The sequence below is a fragment of the Atractosteus spatula genome, chromosome 6, assembly GCF_055471065.1.
Source record: "Atractosteus spatula isolate fAtrSpa1 chromosome 6, fAtrSpa1.hap1, whole genome shotgun sequence".
Taxonomy (NCBI): domain Eukaryota; kingdom Metazoa; phylum Chordata; class Actinopteri; order Semionotiformes; family Lepisosteidae; genus Atractosteus; species Atractosteus spatula.
The window spans coordinates 16,733,495-16,755,755 of NC_142711.1; the positions used below are offsets into that span (position 1 = coordinate 16,733,495).

The 22,261-nt window shown below is 38.6% G+C and overlaps 1 protein-coding gene across 1 annotated transcript; it reads left to right on the forward strand.

Annotated features, from left to right (window-relative positions):
* The first annotated feature begins 394 nt into the window (after positions 1 to 394).
* On the forward strand, positions 395 to 18,676 carry LOC148832330 (desmoglein-2-like protein). Its single transcript, XM_088919771.1, has 14 exons — positions 395 to 736; positions 2,339 to 2,458; positions 6,222 to 6,380; positions 6,535 to 6,676; positions 7,370 to 7,536; positions 8,565 to 8,699; positions 9,901 to 10,086; positions 10,386 to 10,660; positions 11,671 to 11,813; positions 12,270 to 12,491; positions 12,924 to 13,154; positions 14,180 to 14,316; positions 15,415 to 15,690; positions 16,612 to 18,676. Exons 1-14 carry the CDS (start codon positions 683 to 685, stop codon positions 17,836 to 17,838), a joined length of 3,474 nt encoding a protein of 1,157 aa, XP_088775897.1. The 5' UTR covers positions 395 to 682; the 3' UTR covers positions 17,839 to 18,676.
* Positions 18,677 to 22,261: the final 3,585 nt, after the last annotated feature.

Here is a 22,261-nt window from a genome sequence, read left to right on the forward strand (position 1 = left end):
TTTCCATGTCCTTCCTTGCCAAAGATACTATTGGTATTTCTTTAAACTTTTGGCATCTCCAAGTAGATTGAGTCCTCCTTTGGAATTCCAAGAGAATTTGGTCAAGAATCATACTTGTTTTATTGTCTGAATCCAGAGTGGGGACATACTGTATGTCCATTGTCATTGACCCCATAAAGAGCACCCTCCACAGTATGGAGTAAAGTGAGATATTGTCTAGGCTTTATTGGTAAAGTCTGGCTCTAACTATAGGATGAATGATGATCATCCACTTCTGTTAACTGGGGTTTCATTGTCGTACTTTACACACAACTATGTTTCTATATTCAATAGATTTTTGTGGAATATTGTAGTCTTAACTTAACATAAAAGTGTTTTTATGTTCTCTGTTGATTTGTATCATGTGGGAAGATGTAATACTATAACAATTATACAACAGGAAACACTGCAGAATGTTATATTCAAATGAAGTTCCCTGGAAAAACATCCTGCCTCGACTGGCCCAGCACGCTTAGGTGTGCGTAACTTAAAACCCCATAAAACAACACAGTCCTCCAGTTATTCTGTTTAGAAAAGACTGACCTTTGAGACGGGCGCAGAGAGAGGATAGCCAACAACAGCAGTAACTGTACCTTGCTGGATTATAATTGAGGACCACAATTTTAAAGGGGACTGACCTGCCATGGCCTGGGTTTCTCTCACAGGCATCAGCCTGCTACTGCCTGTAATGCTAATGGTGAGTAGAAACGGTTATCTCTTGAAGTAGAAAATAAGGGTGATTGTTTTCGTTTCACTATAGTTTTATTCAGCATGCAAAAATAGCACTCGTGCGCAGAACTGTGTTTTTCATCTAAGCCTGAGGCATTCATCAGCCTGAGACATCAGTATTCACAATTCTCAAAAAGGCATGGACAAAGACAACCCAACGAGCAGCTTCAGAGAAGACCCAGCTAGAAGACAACTAGAGGACACAAATGGAGACTAGAGAGACATCTGAGAACAGGAGACACATTCACTGTCAAGCTCCTCAGAAACGTTGTTTCTAGACCCTGGGTTTTTTCAAGAAATTATTAGAGGTGATCCAGGCATCCATTCACTGCTAGCAACCAAATGGGCTACTGTAGTTGGGGGAAAATGTGTTAACCTTAATTGCTACACTTTTCAGATGAAAAATAAATGGAAAATTCTGTTTTCAAACAAACACATTCTGAATGCTACACGATTACCCCTAGAATTCAAAACGTTCTAAATATTTAAATGTAATTTTCATTACATTTCACATTTTTTAAATATTTAATATTTACAAGTCATCAATGATCACCAATACGGTCTATAATGAGGTCCTGTATTTAAATATCTGCTTTCAAATCTTTGCTTTTCTCGGATACCATTGACCAGTTACTGCTTTAGGAAAGGATTGAATATAAAGGTTGGTTCAAAGCTGTTTCCGTGAGAACTTTAATCATGGAAATGCACTGATTATTATAGCTTTCAGAATTCCTGTTGTTCCTGAAAAAATTAAATTGGCAATATTATTTTTTTTAAATGGTTATGTTACACTTGCTTTCATTTGCAATGATGCAAGCACAATTATATCATTGGATCATGTAATTTCACCAAATGTTATGTCACCAGTTGTAAACTGATATCTACAGAATTTGCATGTATTAATTGGGTAATGGGGACTTTTTCCCTTTTATCCTTGACCTTGGTCTTTATTGCAATCATAGGGAAAGTGTTTATATACACATGCACAAACGCAGTGTAACACTCTAGTCTAGTGGATTCTAACAAGTTTTTAAAATAATTATTACATAATTTGACAAATCAAACAAATTCACAAAAAATGAACAGAAAACACATACTGTATATATTATAGGTGCTGGTACAAAAGTACACAATAGATATGTAATAGCAAGTAAAGAGAATGTCAATACTTAACAATAATTCTAGTAATTCATTATCTAAATTTATCATCAGTTTATCATGGCTGAAAATAATTTCTCTACATTTTTGTTAGATGTCGAAAATGTATTATTCACCTTTGAAAACTGGAACCTTGGTTATAGCAAGTCAGAAACGAAGCATTCGTTGTCTTGTTTTCTCCTAGCAGTGCAACATAATTTATTTTTATGGTAAAAAGCTACATCCCTGTAGTCATGTTATACTATCTTCGTAAAACAACGATTGGACAATCTGTGTTTGAATAAAACTGTTATTTTAATTCAACAATTCAATTAACGAAGTCATTGTGTCAAAACTTTGCCCAATTGTCATGTGATGAAGTGGTTTCATCTCGTAAACATGAGAAATGTATGTGCTGGTCTTATTTCAAAAGGTGTTGAAAAACAAAGTCGAGGCAAAGGAAATTCTCCAGAGGCAGAAAAGGGAGTGGATTATTCCTCCTGTAAATATAACAGAGAATGAGGACTACACACATAAGGACTATATTGCCAGAGTAAGTATTTGTAGTAATAATAATAATAATAATAATAATTATTATTATTATTATTGTGATGATGATAGGAACCTCAAAACATTGGCAACTTGTAAAACAGCAACCCATCCTGTGGTCAAACACATACTGTATAAAGGACTAGAATTTGGTTAATACATGACTCATAAAATCATATTATTGTTTGTTCCACTTTAATTGACCCTATTTAACATGTTTTCTAATGTTACAGCTTTTGAAGTGGTTGTTGTGGTGTCTCAGTGGTCATGGGGGTCCGGTATTTGTGGTTCTCAGCGTCAAGGCAAGAAACGGGAACTGAGTTGTCTGCTGAGCAGTAGGAGAACTGAAACACATTGCTCAAAGTGTCTCGAAAGTTTTAACTTGTTTTAGTTCAGCTAAATCAACGTCCTACAAGACGAGCCACAGCACCACAAGACTACACGATGGGGAAATTAATTTAAAACTGTGAACAGGGGGCAGGTTTATTACACAAATGTCTCTGAAATAATCTACCGACCCTTGTAGTCAAAGTCACCACACTGGGTTCTTTAATAAAAATGGCTGGATGAGATCTTCAGATACAGCTATGGAACAGGATGACCTGGAATAACTTGATTTTAATGGTCTTAGTATGAGCTAAATCTTAGACCCAATTATGTGTTAGTTGTAAGATGAGACAACAAATGCATATAAACAACTGGGGATAACAGGGTTTCTTTTCTGTAAGAAGAAGAATGGCCTCCCTAAATCTTGTACTTAACACATACGACGTGTGATAAAATACCCACCTGAAACAGTTCTGATCAGCAACGTGTGCAACCTGGAAGAATTACAACAAGCTGTTTACATCTATGAAAACTGCTGCACATCCCTGTTTCTCCTTGAAGAATTTACATTCTGTACATAGGAGAAGAAGTAATTGAGATAGAGGTCCTGGCGAATACCAAATTCTTGGAGGTTCTCAACCCAAATTGTGAGAGCACCAATGTAACTTGACATTACATCGCCAAACCAAACTCCACTCAATATCTAAAAAAGCTCAGGACAGCAGCTCTCAAGATAATTCCATCACAGATTCTGAAGTTCAGGCAACAGGCACGAAATCCTCAATAACCTCCAGGCCCGCCAAAAGTCAGTGGAGACTCTGTTCTTGGAAACACTTAAAGTGACCAAGGACCCTGTGCCCAACAACAGTATGTATTTTCTTTTGGCACCAAAGGGTCATCCAAAGAGCAGACTGCAAAGGCAGGTGGAGACCCACCTTTTTGTCTTTGTGTTTGGATGAGCAGCATTGGTGCAAACAACGCAGCTCTCCACAAGAAACAAATTCAACAACCTTGAAAAATGAACAAAAAATCAGTGGCATTCTTGGGGGAGCCCACCTGAACCCACTGAACAGTGAAGACATACACGTATGGTTGTGTGTTCCTTATGGTACTGCTTCATGTTGGTGATATTTAAGGGTTTTCTTGCATGAACAGCTCATTTCAGGTTCTGACATATAATGGCTCTAACCGTGATGGCAAGCTACAGTGGTCCAGAGACAGCAAAGCAGCCCGAAACCTTGATACTCCCCACCACCATGCTGGAGGGTCAGGATGGAAAGCAGTTTAAGTTTTGCCACATAAAATGTTTCTCTTTGTACCTAAAATTTAAGTATTTTGACTCACCTGTCTGGAGAAGACTCTAGTCTTCTGGATTATCCAGATGATGTTTGTCAAACTTGAGACAGGCAGCAATGCTATTTGAAAGAGCAAAGGTTTAGTCCTGGTTCTCTTCCCATGAAAACCATCCTGACTTTTCCTGATGGTTAACATTGTCCATAGAATGACTGTCCAGAACTCTGTACTGCAGGAAATATGATATTACATTGCTGTCCTGACTGAAACCTAACAAGCTGGAGGGCAATTCAAGGAGCGTGGAGGTGACTATATCTTCTTCTTCAAGGGAAAATCCGAGGAATAATATAAGATTCATGGATTCTGCCATCAACAATGAAATCCTTCCAATGTTCCCTGTTGGAATCAATGACTGCTTTATGACTCTGTCTAAAGTTAGCAGGGAATATATGCCTATGCTCTAAATTCAGACAATGAAACAATGGAAGTTTTATGTGCCAATAGAGAATAGACAACGGAGAGAGTAGGTGGGGTGGAGTGGTGGCTCTGTGGCTAAGGATCTGTGCTTGTTGCTGGAAGGTTGCTGGTTCATATCCCGCAGCCAGCAGAGGAATCCTACTCCGTTGGGCCCCTGAGAAAGGCCCTTAACCCCAACTGCTCCAGGGGGGCTGTACAATGGCTGACCCTGCACTCTGACCCCCAGCTTCTCTCCCTGTGTGTGTGTTTCATGGACGGCAAGTTGGTGTCACGTATGTCCGAAAGGACGAACCGTGGAATGGCAGGAGAGCGATAAAGACCCTATGTGTAACAGCAAGACGGGGGTTAGCCCGGGCTCAGCAGTTCAGGAGAAGCCATATAGAAACCTATGCCCTCAGGCCAAGGACAGGAGTGACCTGGTGCTAGGCGGGTCTCAGGGCAACTGAACAACAATGCTGAGCAAGTGGCAGAGCAGAAGCAGGAAATAAATAGGCTACACAACAAGACACACCAGAAAGACATGAATAATCACAGAGAACTAGGAACAGAAGGAAAGTAGAGCGCCCTCTAGGTGTAATGAGTGTTGGGGTATGTGAAAAGACAAATTCCTAATGCAAGAAACTGTATATGGCCAATAAAGTGAATTTGTTTTAGACATTCCTTTTGGAGACTACAGTGTCAGAGTTGCCAGTCTATGAAAAGAAACCAAAATGCACAGAGCACGTTCTCATCTTTACCAATGCCCTGTTTTTCCACAATGACGCACAAAATATCCTTTCAACATCCACAGTCCGAATATTGTCAGTTTCCATGCCAAAGAAAGCATCTTCGGAAGGGAGAAGACAAAAAGACAAAAGCTCTAATGCGTCGATAACAAACAGAAGAAACATGGCCACAGTATGTAGAAAGACCTCAAGACGATTACCTCCAAATTCCTGCAAAGAGGCCAAATGTATTCCATGAAACAACAATATTATTTTGACAAAATTGACCATGTGATCAACAAACCTTATATCAATATAAGCATAACTAAAGAGGACATAGCCCCTAAGCCACTCACTGCCCTACCCCCACGTTTTGTCATACCATGGCCTAAGGACTGAGAAATACAGTGCATGTTTCCAGTACTGTACATTCTAATCCTAATGTGTTCAATAATAATGATTTGTGTTATGTGTATGATAGGATGCCACTAGGAAATCCAGGAATCCTTATGTGTTGAAACAGTGAATGCTTGTCTTTGAAGTATTTTTACAGACTGAGAATAAAACTGTTTAACAGCAAAACTTTGAACACTCATAAAATAAGGAAATCAAAAAAAAGATTGTCTTCCTGCAACTCATACACAATAATTTATAGTTATGCTCTTGTACTTTTGAATTAGACTATTTTTTTACGCAGTACAAGCTAAACAACATACAGTATGTCATCTTGCTAATTTTAGCTGGTATCTGCTTATTCATACAAGAATACCTTCTAAGGTGGGAAGATAATTGGTGTCTTTAAACATAACAACTGATTATGCCATCAGGCAGTGATTTCTTAGTTGAACTGTTAATCAGCTGTTACGAACTGGCTGAATTCTTTTTCAGTTGAATTGTTAAATTATTATTTTGATTACCTGGATCACATCAATAATAACACTACATGGAGAATGTTCTTGGCTTTAGATTCGAACTGACGCTGTGCCTCTTTCTGGAAAAGTCCTATACTCGATACATGGGAATGGTGCTGATCAAGACCCTTTGAATGTCTTTATCATTAATCCATACACCGGATATATTAAAGTAATGGACATCCTGGACAGGGAGAAAATCGCAATGTACAATGTAAGTAATCTTTTTGCAATTTAAATTTAAGTTATTGCTGATAAATGTGCCTGACGACTCACAGTCATTCCTCACCATGAAAACAGCATTTTATAATACAGTACTTTGAAATCATGGTTTTCACTATGTTTATTTTGATATCATTTCTTTTCAGCTTACAGGGATTGCAAAAGACACAAAGGGGGAAATCCTGGAGAACGAGATTAAACTTCGTATTGCAGTTATAGACGAAAATGATTGTTCTCCCGTGTTTGAAGAAGACAAATATGCAAAGGTGTATGAGCTGAGCGAAAAAGGCAATGGATTCTATTCTATTTGTTTTTGTTTTAGCTAGCTAAGCTAAAAATGCTCATTCAGAGTGTGCATGAGGTTAGGGTTTAATTTAAAGCTCAGTTTGGCACACCATGTACTGTAAGTACTGAGGCACATACATCACATCCCACACTTCACAGCAAATGCATGCAAATATATATATTTTTTTCATTGTCATTGTATTGTGTGATTTGACATGAGGTATTTTGCATCTGGCTACTTCTGAAAGGAGCTTCCCTAGAAATTAAACCAAATTGTGCCACACTGAACTGAACATGGGCATGATCTTACTTGTTCTGATTCTAAAATCAGTGGATAGCCTTTATACAGTATAGCACCTAAGATCGATGCACCAGTCAGTAACACATGCACTCATAGAATAACTGTGTATGATGGATCAGATACAGTATGCAAAGACCTTAGTTTGAATTTCATGAATGTTTCAAGATTTCAAGGCTAATGTTTTTTTACAGGAAGATCCCCTTATTTATTTCTTAAAATGGACAATTGCCTTCATTACCCAAATAAACTGAACAAGAATTTTTAAAAACTCACTTGATTTTAAGGCACAAAACCTTCCCAACCTTCCTATTATGTGTTTCTTTTATGTTTTAATTCACATTAAAATTTTGGCTTAAAAGGAAATCGCAGATAACAAGATTTTTAAATTATTTTAGGTACTCCTGTTGCGCGAATGACCGCCACAGATGATGACGACCCCGCTACAGACCACACTAAAATTAAATACAGCATCGTGAGCCAGTCCCCACCAGAGCCACAGATATTTGGCATGAATGAAACAACAGGCATGATTTCTGTTATAGAACCTTGCCTTAATCGAGAAGTGAGTACCATTTATGTTATACAAGATTGATTGAGATGTCCTTACAATTATGAAGTAACTAGACATATTACATGTACTTTCTTTCAATAAAGCATCTTTTTGTCTCTGGTTGCATTTGGATATTAAGGAAATGTTTATATTTTTACAGACGGTTTCAGTATTATTCCATTAATAAATTCAAACACCAAAATCCTTAATTTGGCATACTATTTGAAAGGAACACACACACAGTGCGTTTACAATCCTATGACAACACACATATTTACAAAGATGGAAAAGTAGAAATATTTATAAGGAAAGTAAAAGTAGCTGTCTGGTTTCCCTACTAGTTACAGAACTTGTCAGTAAAGTGAGGACTAATTGTGAGGCCAATTAGTCAAGGGAACAACAGAAACACTGGAACAGGAACTGTTCACATTCCAGTCCTCGGTGTCAACGAGAATGAGTAATGCACTTTACTATGATTTAGAAGACTGTAGTTGCAAAAATTGCCGAGCCTGTTGGTTCGGGAAAGCAGCATGGAGTACTGATTTGGGCTGTGGACAACCAACCAGAGGTGTTGTGAGTTCAAATGTCAGGCTAGATGCTGCTGTTGTTGTGGGTGTTTCACCCGGGCTTTTCCACCTAATGTCCTGCTGGATGCTCATCAGTTCTTGACTGTCAATTTAATCCCAACTGATTTATCTGGTTTGGTAAATGAGCACCACTGATGTGTGGCCCCTACTTACATCCCCACCCGGATGATCCCCAGAACGTTTGGATTTTCTCCATGCTCACACTTAGCAGCAGTCTTGGTCCAGACACAAAGCTTTTTAGTCTGAAAAGTTGAAGAGCAACTGGTAATAATATGTTATAGTGCAGTGACTTGATATACTGCATGAAGATCTGTGGACTGTCAAATACCTGTAGCTGTAAAGGCCCATTGAGTTTGTCGTATATAAAGTGTTCTTCCAATGTTTATTTCTGAGTACATAAATACTGTCTATTTTATGTAATTGTTTGATTTTTTTTACCTTTTATTTTTACAGGAACAGTCAACCTATACTTTGATTGTAAAAGGCACAGACATGGATGGAAAAGAGAATGGAAACACTGGAACTGGAACCGTTCACATTACAGTCCTCGATGTCAACGATAACTTCCCTACACTGGAGAAAGATGAAGTAAAATATATTTACAGTTTCTGTGTCTTTTCATTGCATTAACTCACAACTTTCTATGTTTTCACTGTGGCTACGATGGTTTCTACACTTCTATGTTTCTATTATGCTACACTTCATTGTAGAATCGGTTAGAAAGAATCGGCATTGATGAGTACATTTCAAACCTCGATAAAAGTTATATGTACACAGTAAGTTGTAAAAGGTCTGATTTACATCACAAAACAGATGAAATTTCCATGTATGCGCAGCACCGTGTTCTGTGATTCAGAATGAGGAAACAAAACTTCCAGTGACATGATGCGGCCCCATGACATTGTAAACAAGAGGGCCTGTTAATACAATTTCAGTTCCACAGAAATATTGCATACTGTACTTTTGCAGACAAATACTACTTACTTGTTACAGTAACTCTTCGTGCGGATCATGTTAGAGCATTTCTGTGGTGAAATTTCTGCTGCACAACCTGTACTTTTTTACTCATATATCACATTAGTCATTACAGTAACTAGTGAGCAGGAAGGGCGGCATCATATGGCAATTAGTGGGAAACTGAATGCAAGTTTGCAACAACATGGCAACTAACAGTACTTTCACAAAATTCATGGCTTTGTGGTTAATTCAATATTTGTACATTTTTTCTGTAACATTAATGAATTTATTTTGTTACAGAGATTGAAATAACCAGTCTGAGAAATTTAGACTGCAGTTCCCCTTCAATATCAAATATTTAATATAAAAAATGTGAAAGTTGAGAGCATACTGTAGGTTTAAATCTGCAGTTAAGTTCCAGCCTGGTGATGCGACTAGCAGGTTGTGAATGAGAATCCCAAAGCGCAGGCATGCAATGAGCTCACCACCATTGGAGGTATAATCTTGCAGACTGTCGCACCTTAGAGCACAACTCCGACCCCTGCTATGTCCCAGGGGCCTGCAAGCTTCTACTGACTTTGTTGAAGGACACTGTATGTCTCTGTGGAACTCATAATGTGTCAAAAGGGAAGGTGGCCTAAACAACCTTTCTGCATTATCACATAGTCCATTTGTGGATACAAGGGTCACTCCTGTGAGCCAAAACACAAAGATGCTTTGGTGATTCCAAACCAATAATACAAAATAATTGGGAATTCTGAACTTGTGACTTCCACACATTCGTCTGGGTGCTAGTACTTGAGGTTAACTACTCTCCCAACTCTTCTTTCAGTATTCTGGCAGTGTGGATGAAAATACAGAAAATGTTGAAGTCATGAGGATAAAGGCCTTCGATAAAGATCTAGAATTTACAGAAAACTGGGAGGCAGTGTTTGACTTTGTGTCAGGAAACGAAGGGGGCTACTTCAGTTTTACAACGGACACTAAGACTAATGAAGGAATCTTAATGTTAAATAAGGTAGGCAGTGTGGTTTAATAAACAATCTTAGTGTACTTAAAACTTTATTTATTCTGCACAAGTATGTCATAAAACCATTCAGTTCCTGTTTTTTATTTCTTTCTATGTACAATTGTTCATAATAACAGATGTTTAATATATGAAGGTCAGTTTTGCTGTCTGGAACCACGTATTTCATACACAGAATAATATCGAGGCCTAAATCACATCAAAATGAATGGTGTTTTACATGAATAGGCAATCGTGTAATGGGCATTGTTTGACATGTGGTTTCTTCTTTCCTCTCTCAAACGTTAAAGGCTCTGGATTATGAAGCGATACATAGCCTGGAACTCAGCGTGGCTGTTAGAAATAAGGTGGTTATTCATAGCGGAGCTGCTGCAAGTTTCAGTTCAGGAAAGAAAATGTACCCACTTAAAATCCACGTTAAAAACCAGCCTGAAGGTCCCAGATTTATTCCTAAGGTAAAGACTGTCTCAATTTCAGAAGAGACAAAAAAAGTGAAACTCAATAGCGTTATCACGAAATACCTGGCTGTTAACAGCGATACCGGAATGACTGCGGAGAGAGTCAGGTTGGTACAGTTTTCCTGCTCTGATTACCAGATTTCCTTTTTTTTTACAATGAAATCCAAAGTATTAAAAGAAATCACAATTAGTAGCATCTGCCATTTAAAAAACAAATCTATAGCTATAGTTGTTTTATTATATAGCAGGCAGATTTGGGACTCCTACAGTAAAAAGGTTTCAAGTAATGATAAAAAGTAATAAACGTAATAGTGCTATAAGACCACTCAGCTCGCCTTGTTCAAAATCATCTAGCCGTCTAGCAATGTACTGAATTCAGTAACATGCCTAGCTGTGTAAATCAGTACAAGTAACACCAGGTCACTTTCAATAAAGCACTAGTTAACTCCTTTCCTCCTGCTGTAATCTTCATCTCTAGGCTGTTCTGCTGTTGATGCAGGACATATGTCTAGATCCTTTCAGTATCCTGAGCATCTCTTTAAAATTTTACTTGCAGAAATATTATACTGCTTTATACTGTTAGATGGTTACTTATATCCCAAATTATGTTTTACACTATTTATTGTCTGACAGCCGTACTCAGTAGTACGTGGTATAATATACTGCAGTTATACATTTTATTTTTTGTCATCTCTCAAAGAAACATATGGTTGTCATAAAAGGTGCCTAATGCATGTTATATAACTGAATGTGCTACTAAACAAAGAGTGTGGTTTTGAAATAGCATATGAAAGCAAAGCTTGGTACACTTCTGGTAAAGCTTACGGGTGTAGATGTGCTTGTGTGCATTGAGATGGTGCTCCATCATGAGGAAGTCTTGTGAGGTCAGCCAGCCTGAGGGGAGCAGCCATCTTTATGGCAAAACTACCCACTATCTCATGCTCCATCGACACGCATGCAAGCATCTTGTCTGACATTAAGTGGACAATGAATGAGGCATGCTTGCCAATACAATATTGCATTTAAACCACCTGCATCATAAGTGATAGCGAAATTCCCTTAATTTAGTGACCTGCACACAGATTTCATTGTTGCTGTATCATTAATGTTATTACAGATATGCAAAGGCATTTGATCCTGACAACTGGCTGTCAATCGATGAAAGTACTGCGGAGATCAAACTGAACAAGCTGCCAGACCGGGAGTCCAAGTTCTTGGTTAATGGCACATATTACGCAAAAGTAATGGTCATGACTAATGGTAAGTAAAAGCAAATTGATGGGAGAGTGAAAGTAGCATCTGAGTTATTGAACCTGTTTCTTGTGGTGGACACGTACAGCAAGCAAAAGTAAATTAATGGGAAATGAGAAAAATGTGTGATACCCGAAGCAAGGTTCTAATTCAAATTTTTCTCACTTAATATTTAATTTGAAAATTTCTTGAATTTTTTTTCCAATGCATTTTCTACTTATTAAGTTTAGAAATCATTTTCCTTTTCTCATTAAAACTAATGGCACTGGCAAGAAGTCAGCTCTTCTCCTTGCAATGTGTGGAACACGATTATGTCAAGACCAATGAGAACGCAGCAAAATATCAAACTAATTGAAGGCATCAGTCTTTGTCCCTTTCAAAAACATTTTAAAAAACAATCCTATTTCTAACTGACTATCAAACGAGCTACAGTGATAAGCTGAACGGGCTCCCCCTGTTTTCCAGATTTACCTGCCAAATCCGCCACCGGTACGATTGCTCTCCAGGTGGAAGACTCCAATGACCACTGCCCAGTTCTGACCAGTACCTCCCAGGTTCTGTGTACTGAGAGCACAGCTGTGTTTGTCACAGCTGAGGATGAAGATGCTGATCCCAATGGACCTCCCTTTGAGTTTGAAATCATTCCTGAAGGTACCAAGGGCACATGGATGGTTGAACCCCTAAATGGTAAGGTTTTAGACCGCATGTAGTTTTAATTTATGTATGTGTGAATGTGTGTAGAGGGAATGCTGGGAGCTTAGTAAAAGAGATTCCTTCTAGTGGTAATCAATTTAAAGGGGACTGCAATGCTATTTTAATATTTCAGGAATAGAAAGAATCAGCATTGATGAGTGCATTTCAAGCCACAATAAAAGGAAAATGTACACAGTAACTTGTAAAAGCTCCCATTTAAAGTTAAAAAATAGAAAGGAAACACAACGTTTCGGCTGTGGAGCCTTCTTCGGGTGTATGAGAAAGTGTGGACCTGAAGAAGGCTCCACAGCCGAAACGCTGTGTTTCCATTCTTCTCTCTTCAGCATGGAATAAACCTTTACATGTTATTTAATATTTTGTCAATTATTTTCCCCTGTAACGGACCACATATTTTTTCTCTTAAAGATACCACTGCAATCCTGCGAACCCATGATAACTTGTGGCCTGGTTCATATGGGATTGCTGTGGAGGTGAAAGACCAACAAGGACTATCCTGTCCTGATAAGCAGGTTGTAAAGATAGACGTCTGCACCTGTAATGAACAGAAAACCTGTGAGGCCACAAGAAAGACAACAGGTGCTGGACTGGGATTTGCTGCCATGGGTCTGCTCATCCTTGGGTTCCTGATGCTGCTCTGTAAGTGAACAGTCCATCAGTGCTGTACTCTGTAAGGTCTTTTTTGTAAAGGTGATGCTACTGTAGGTGCATCCATCTGGGAAGAGGTTTGCCCACACTTTATCATAGGACCAGTAAGTGCTACATGATTACCCCAAAGGGGTGATGTGTCTATAGCTGATGTTCCCAGAGTCACTGTGGGGAGTTCATAAAAGTGAAGGTTTATGTGATTATTTTCAAGAAACCTCAGCTACAGTACTATCCTAATGTCTGCCCAGCAGTAGACTGGCACCCCATCAAGGGCGTACCCTGCCTTGTGTCTGTTGCTCTCCGGGATAGACTCCGGCTCCCCCCCCGTGACCCTGAATTGGAAGAAGCAGTTGGAAAACGAATGGATGGATTCTATCCTGAATTCCCCCAAGGAAATGTCAGACCTGGTACTATAGTTTTCATTCTGGAAGAGGAGTACTAGCTTATGATGCAGTTTAACCAGTCAAATACAATTTCTATTTAGATTTTTTTCTGTTAAATTTGGAACTTAACAATGTTTTAAAAAAGGTTTAAAAGTTCAGATGTATTGGTCTGTGCCTTCAATTTGGTGGGGGCATCCCATCCTACTTGTGAATTTCCTTGTGAAATGTAAGAGGGTTTTATTTGACCAACTTATGTGCTTTCATTGTACATCAGTGTCAACCAGCAGTCTCATACTGTATATCACTGTGATATTCTTTTTCTACAATGTACCATCTTTGCACAATGATACCACCAAATCAATAGGAGGGGCTGGATGGGATCTATGATATACAGCAATATTTCAGTGATCTGAACAAGATTAATTCAGAAGTACCCATAACACATCACATTCAGTGTTGTGCAGTATAAAATACTCTTTTTTTGTAATGCTTGATATGAGCGTAAGATTCACGTGTCTATATTTCCATGCACCTTCTTTAAACAGATATGTTCTTTAGAAGTTTACCAGAATACATCATTTGTGTCTAAAATGTGTGCAGAGGTGTTATTTATTGTCTATGTCTGCTCAACAGTGGTGCCTCTGCTGCTGCTGTTCTGCTCGTGTGGCGGGCTTGGGGTCGGAGGAAAAGGAGGGGCTTTTCTTGACATGCCTTTTGACACCAAAGAGCATTTGATTGCTTATCACACAGAAGGACAAGGCGAAGACAAGGTACCCTTGTTGCTATAAATTTATCTGTCTGGTCATGCATGGTTTAGGACAAAAGTACATTATACAGATTTTGCACATTGATCAAATATTCTTTATATTGTTGAATTGACCATCCATGACTGTCCTTGATGTAAAAGTATGATGAGGTGATTCATTAGTGAGAGCTGATTGGTTGAAGATGATGAGAAGATTTAACCTAACAATGGTCAGGTCTGGTGACATTTTAAAAAATTTAAAAAACTTATTTGTCCGTCTTATCAAGACAATGACACTTATTGTGCCATTGGATGTTAGAGCCTGCACAAAGTTGCCTCTGATGGACTCTCCTACAATGCAGGCAAGATATCTGTACTGATATCCATCAGGGCTGTCTACACTACACCTTGATTCACCAGTGAGTCTACTGCATACTGTACATGCAGAGTGATATGTTAATTGGTGTGAAGAACAGACCGATTCAGAGGGAGGTCCAAGCATAATGGTCTGGGCAGGAATGTTTAGTCATTCCCGAGCTCCCATCTGGAAATCTTTCATCCCCTCTGTCACCTCACTCCCAAACACTGTCAAGTTACTTTTTTTTTCTCAAACACTGCTCTACCGTCTTCTTCATTGGTAATGTTTTGTTTGATTTTGTTGTATTGGACTGTGCTGTAAAACAAACTTCCCCCAGTGGATAAGAAAGCTTGAACTGAAACTGAAATGAACAAAGACACATAAAACACACACTCCTTCATCATTTGCTCTAAGAAACATTGTTTAGCTAGTCACTTCCTCTCTCTACAGGATGCTGAGAATTAATTCACATCTTCTTCTCATGTATGCTCCTATCAAGACTTTCCATCCACACTTCAGTTAATCCAACATGACACTGTTGTAACATTAAATAAAGCTAAAATATATAATGTTATAACCCCAGTACTGACTCCTAATCACCTATAAAGTTCTGAAACTTGGTTATGTCTATACATGTAGATAAGAATGTGCATGTCAGTCTTTTAATTGAATCACTGAAATACTAGTCATCTAATCAAATGAAGAAGAATAAAGTGCATTTTTAAATTCTCAGTAACTATACTGCGATGTGTTTTTTTTACACAGGACATACCACTTCTGAGTGCACCTTTGGAAATTGTCCCTGGAAGATTTTATTTTGGCAAAGAAGAGTGGGATTTCATGAGTAGTAAGAACAACTTCAGGCACGACAATAGACAATTTGATAGAGTTTGGCATGACAATGTCCATGTGAAAACTGGCAACATGTCTCAAGAAGAAATGCTGAAACAAATTAGGTCAGGAACTACTTATTCAATACATGAAGATTCCTATGTTGACACAGCACTCTCTGAAAGATACTTGGAAAATTACTACACACAGGTAATTGACTTAAATAAATCCATTAATCTCATTATTACAACACTGTATGTGGGGTTATTTTATATATGTGTATAGGTGTATCCACATTGCTTATCCTACATTTAAAAGAGGGGAGATACTGTTCATAAGACTCAGAACTACCTTGAAACTCTATGGCAACATTCTGATGTCTGCCAGCTTGTCTCATGCCTCAAGTGTTCCTGCAGAATGGTAAGGTTCCTACCTATAATTAATATATTTGGGTCACTATGATTGTCTATACGATGTAGAGGCTATGAATAAGAGAATAACTGTACCTCCAAAAGTATTGAGACAGAAAAGTGAAGAGTTATTTTGCTTTTCAGTCACACAGGGTGTATATGTGATAAAAGGATTACTATGAATAATAAGCACAATGTGCTTCTATGTTTTGGCTAAATTTGCCTACAAATGTTTTATTCATATTAAAACCCCTGCTGAATGAAACCCCTACATTGTGGGTGTGTCTGATAGTGTAATTCAATTAATCAACTAGTAAGATCCATTTAGTCCGAAATAATTTCCAACAAGCTGAGGAGAGGTTACATAAAGTTCTGTTATGATAAAGTTGTCGGAAATGGAAGTAGGGTATTTTTAACATTCTGGACTGTGTAAATAAGTAAAATAAACGTCTAAACAAGTAAATAGATTAAGTCATCAGTTAGCACTGGAAATTTAGGACTCAACTGGAATGAAAACCTGAAAACCTGCAGAGTTTCTGCAGAACCATACAGAATATGGTTAATGTGCAGATTAAGCTACACATGGGTGAGTGCTTTTACTAGTCTACTGTATATAGTAGACTAATAAATGTATTTATATGTATATAAATACATTTACTAGTATATGTATTTATATTGAAACAAAATTACTTATTTGGTTCTTGTTGTCTTTTCTTTGTAGAAGTCTAAGTACATTACAGAGCATGACAATAAAAGAAAGGAGGAGGCGCTGGTTTTTTACTTTGAAGGACGAGAATCCCCTGTGGGTTCAGTGGGATGCTGCAGTTTCATTGAAGGAGACGATGATTTGGAGTTCCTGAACGACCTGGGACCCAAGTTTAAGACCCTTGCCGAGATCTGCACGAGTAAAGAAAGCAAAGCGGAAGACTCGGTCATTCCATCAAGGCCTACCAAACAGGATAGTACTGCTTTAAGTCATGCAGTGAGCAGTGAAGAAAATGTAGTGACAACTGAAACTAAGACACCCAGCCCAGTTTTGCCAGCCATGATCCAGCAAAGCACTGAATCACCTTCTGCCATTTTTAAAACCACAGACATCAGAGAAAATGTTGCAGTTTCCAATTCAGCATATGTCACCCAACAGCCTGTCTATTACACTACCACCCCAGTGGTTCAACCCACTCGGTACATTGTGGAGCCACAGGTCCACAACACGGTGCTTGTCTCAGAAAGGCCAGCTTCTCCTAATGTGCAGGGTGTGCTGCTGGTGAATGAAGGCCCAGGCTCTGAGAAGGTCCTGTTTCAGGAGAAGAGAGTGGTGTCTGGCTCTGCTGTGCAGGGCGGAGCACTGGGTGTCCTCCATTGCACCTTGAACAGTGGTGAAATCCCAGGCTCTCAGAATGTGGTGTTAGTGGAGAGGAAGGATGGGTCAGGGCAGTTTGTACAGGAGGGGATTGCTGGGCTTAATCAAGGAGCCATGCACAGGGTTGGACTGCCAGGCTCACAGAATGTGGTGTTAGTGGAGAGGAAAGTTGTGTCAGGACAACTTGTGCAGGAGGGGATTGGTGGTCTTAATCAAGGATCCATGCACAGGGTTGGACTGCCAGGCTCACAGAATGTAATGTTAGTGGAGAGGAAAGTTGTGTCAGGACAACTTGTGCAGGAGGGGATTGGTGGTCTTAATCAAGGAGCTGTACACAAGGTTGGACTTCCAGGCTCACAGAATGTGGTGTTAGTGGAGGGGAAAGTTGCATCAGGGCAGGTCAGAGGTGAAATATCTGGAAAACAGAGTATGATGTTTACAGAAAAAGTGGTATCATCTAGCTCAGGTGCACAAGGTGGAATGATGAATGGAGGTTCCTTTTACATGAGTGATCTGCCTGGCTCTCATAAAGTAATTATGAAAGAGAAAACTGTCTCTCATCAAAACATGCAAGACACCAGTTAAAAGACGCATATCTTGGTTGTGATTGGCGACAATTAAATGCATTCATTTGATTATATTAATAGTATGTTGATTTCATAATGTTTGAAACACCTTTCATGTGTTCTAAATGTTACATGCAGTGAAATTTTCATTTCATAATAGGGCAGTTCCTTTCAGTCCCATAAAGCTCTTATATAAAAATACATCCAGTCTTAAAATCTGATATCATCAACGTTTTAGTTCATGCTATGATAATGTTCAATACATGTTCAGTGTTAAAGGTTTGTTTTCTACTAGGTTTGTGAACATAAGTCTGTGAATGTAAAACTATTGCTATCTATGGAGGATTTACACATAGCTTACTTTCTAAGAGTTTGTGCAAGAGTTTTAATCTGAAATAGTAGTGCTTTTACTGTATATAATTAATTTAAAAGTAATTGAAAGTTATACATCCAAATAGACATGACACATGGCATAACAGATGTACTCACTGTGAATAATGTTATTTTTATTCATTTGAAAGGGGTTAATATGAAAATGTTTCAGTAATGATTAATTACTGAATGGTTCTTATTTAAGCGTTCTTAATGTGCGTTGCCTCGCTTTAAGTATACAGTATATACTACTGCACTTCTTAATTTAGCATTCTCACTTCAAAGTGCTTTGGCGCAGTAGGTGTTAACCCAGTGATGGAGTAAACGATATACTGTATATGCAGTTTAAGAGACAATATAAACAGAGATTGAAAATTTCGCGCAATAATGAAAAGAACTGCTTCCGTGACAGAAACTGCGAGACTAATGTGTTAATCCAGACACTTCCAATGTTTTACACTTGCTAAATAAAACAATAAAATCTCTTTACCGTTTTAGACTTATGTTTAAACTTTATAAAGTCTTAAAGAAAATTAATAAAACCGTAAAAGTATGCTTCCCTGTAAATGAAATGCAGTGCAAATCATTTGTAAATAAATCTCCGTTAGTCATTCAAAAAACAACGAAAAAATATCGTCAATATCGCCACACCTGAAGAAGGCTCCACGGCCGAAACGTTGTGTTCTCTTTCTTCTTTTTTTCAGCATGGAATAAACCTATTACTTGTTCCTTTGCAGCCTACGCATGCTGACGCAGCTACCCACCTGAACTACTATGTTTAATATAGTTCAGGTGGGTAACTGCGTTAGCATGCGTAGGCTGCAAAGGAACAAGTAGTAGGTTTATTCCATGCTGAAAAGAGAAGAAAGAAAACGCGAGTAACAAAGGATTTTTTTAAACTTAAATCTGTTTCATACTACCTTTTTGTGTTGGATTAGACATATTTGTTTCTATTAACAGATGTTTTATTTTTAACGAAGTGTGTGGTGAAGGGTTAATTAAGGTAATTAAGCTCTAATCACGTTACAATTGTTCTCCTTTCAACTTGTAATTGTTTTCTAAGTTTCTTTCAGTGTGTTATGTATTTTTCTCGCCGTACCCGTTTTGTACACCTTGATACTGTTTTTGATAGTGAAGGGTGATTTACTTGTTGTACCTGGAATAGACTTTAAGCAGTAAAAATAAAAAGATATGTACTCTGTACAAGTAATTTAAAAACCTACACAACTGCAATTGTAAAAATCAACACAGTAAAATACTGTAATAGAGACGGTGAAAATAACAATCTTTTTAGCACAATCTTTAATTACAATAGAAAAGATCATTTACATCGTAAAGCCTACTGTACATTTAACAATGTGCTTTGATTTGTCCTAACTTTTCTCTGCTCTTTTAATCCAACTTCATTAAGCAATATGTTTATGGTTTCTAGATATGCAGAGGTTTTTTTAACAGTGAACCATTTGCATGCTATTTTAAAATGTGTTTTTACACCACAGAATGTTTTTTTCCAGAAATTACCTGAGCAGAAAAAAAACCGTTTGTTGTTCCTCTGACCTTCTAAGCATTTCTATTGTTTTAAGGTAATACTGAACATTTCTTTGGCACGGTGTGCCTTTTGCTTACTTTAGAGAACTTTCACTTTCTCTTGAAATAAAGTTTTCTCTCTCTCCTCCTATGTCAGTAGGCGCTTACGTTTCCAATTAAGTTGTTTTTTAGTCAGTTCCAACATCTCCCTTTCAAAGTGGGGAAGAGCTCGCTGGCGTGTGGTTCTGCTAAGTCCTTTACGACGATATCTCCCGACACCTGTGCACACTCCTACAACATTACAAGAGCAGTGCTATAACAGGAGTCATCAAAACGCACGAAGCCACATTGAACGAGCTTTTGGAATTGTAAAGCAACGCTTTGCCTGTCTGTCATTTGGTTGGCGTACCAGTCCATCAAGAGCCAGCATCATCGTCATGGCATGTGCAGTCCTACACCACCTTGCGATTGACTGGGATGAGCCGCCTCTTCCGTCTCCAAGGCATGCAGCACACTCTGGCCGTTTCAACACAGTCGTTACTGGACCACAGCCACAGGACAGAGAAGGGACAGTGTACCGAAAAACTATCATAAACACTTTTAAGATGCCAAGTAGGCTTGCATTTGCCTGCAGATATTATTCTCTGTACCACCCATTTCCTCATTATCCCTGCTTTCCTCTGATAACCACAAATATGGAGACCCATCACAATAAAATATTTAACAAATCTATTCAGACTTCCAGATTTGATAGAACACATTAAAGGCTCACGCTGCATTTATATAACTATTTGCTTAATTTCTGTTCTCTTCCCTCCCTAGGATATCTTAAAATCCAACAGCTACTAATAATGATTGACATTAAACGTACTGTAATTATTAGTAAATGACACTTTTGTTAATACACACGTATTAATAAACTTCATTATTAATAAATGTGGTATGAGTGTTAAGCAATTTTAGTTAACCATTACAATAATTTTCCAAGCGACGGATTCATAAATTCAATACATAGTGACGATATTATATTCGGGAGCCTTCTAATGCGATCCAGCGTTACGCCAAGTACGGTATTAAGCTGCTTAAAACCATATGAAAAGGTGTTTTAAGTTAGTCCGCTACTTTAGTCACCGCTAGAGGGCAGCAGTTGTCTGTGTTCGTTGCAATTGAGAACAGGTTTAGCACGGTGCTGCGGACCAAGCACAGCGGCAAAGGTCGTTGCAAGTGGTCTTAAGGTGGAGCACAAGTTTAAACCGCAGCTGCGTACTAAGCACGGGTTGAACTGCTGTTAGTACGCTGCTTTCAGTTCGTTGTAATTGACCCGTCAGGGTTTGAGCGAAAAACGAATGAAACAAGGAACATGGCTGTCCTAGAGCACACCCTTCTTGATTCACCCAACAATGAAAATTCACACGTCAGCATTGTTGACCTAAAGGACAATGTAACGTCGGGAGAAAGAGAGAAACTGTTTAACCCTACAGTATGCGGTTTTCCAGACGAGGTGGAAGGCGGGGTAAAGACACAGAAGGAGAAAACAGGGAGTACTCATCCAAAGCTGTAGTTGTTAACTAGTGCAAGTCGTTAGCCAGAAGACCAGAAAAGCAACAGCACAAGGGCGCAACCTGAAGTCGTAGTCGTACAACAGATCAGGACATTTAGCCAGTGGATCAGCTTGGGAATCATACAGAGACACAGGGAAGACACGAGAGAGAGAGAGAGCTCCGCTTGTTGACCCAATACTGAGCGCTGTGAGGAGGGTTAAGAGTCCTTAGGTATTCTGGAGTTCTAGGGGTGCGGTAGTGATCGAGGAGTGTGATTAGGTCATTCGTCCAGACAGCATCGTTTGCGGGAATTGACAGGTGCTTGATTATGATTGTTCTTATTCTGGATTATTCTGATTAGGCGGAGCTGGTGACAGACAAGGCCAAAGCCACACTGAGCCGTCTGTCAAGAAGAGGGAAAATGCCCTTAAGTGTCCCAGTTAAAGTAGAGATTTGAATCTTGATGATTAAAGTCCGGAAGAACTTGTCACTTTTGCAAAGCAGGTAGAAACGTCCAAAAATACTGAAAGCAATAATTTCTGCCAGAAGTGCCTTTGAGGAATACTTAGGGTGATAAATAGTGTTTTTCTACCCCTTAACCTTCTTCATATGTAGCAGAGCTCAGTTTGATCATTAAAGCTTGAATAAAATTTAAATATATATATATATTATTTTTAATTCATCATAATGTTATATTATCCAATAAGGAATTCCTTGTTGTCTTTTTTTGGAGGAGAACAAAAACACGAATCTGAATAGGTTCAAGTGGAGAGTGTGCCAGCTGCAAGGGATCAAACAGTCTCCATGCTGAAACCTACGAACAGAGAAGAGCAAACAATATTCCAACTTTGGAATACCTTTAAAACCTGTGGGAAATGTGGTGCCACTTGCAAACCCTGGCAAACATCCTGTTGTTTGCACTTCTGAATGGCTTTACTTGCTACTGCTTGTGTGAATATGACGCCAGTACAATGGGATTAACTGTTTTCATTTTCAGTTCTT

Coding starts and splice junctions, on each gene's coding strand:
- LOC148832330 (XM_088919771.1), top strand. CDS start 683: ATGGCCTGGGTTTCTCTCACAGGCATCAGCCTGCTACTGCCTGTAATG. Junction 2,459..6,221: donor ATAAGGACTATATTGCCAGA/GTAAGTATTTGT, acceptor TCTTGGCTTTAG/ATTCGAACTGACGCTGTGCC. Junction 10,661..11,670: donor ATGACTGCGGAGAGAGTCAG/GTTGGTACAGTT, acceptor ATGTTATTACAG/ATATGCAAAGGCATTTGATC.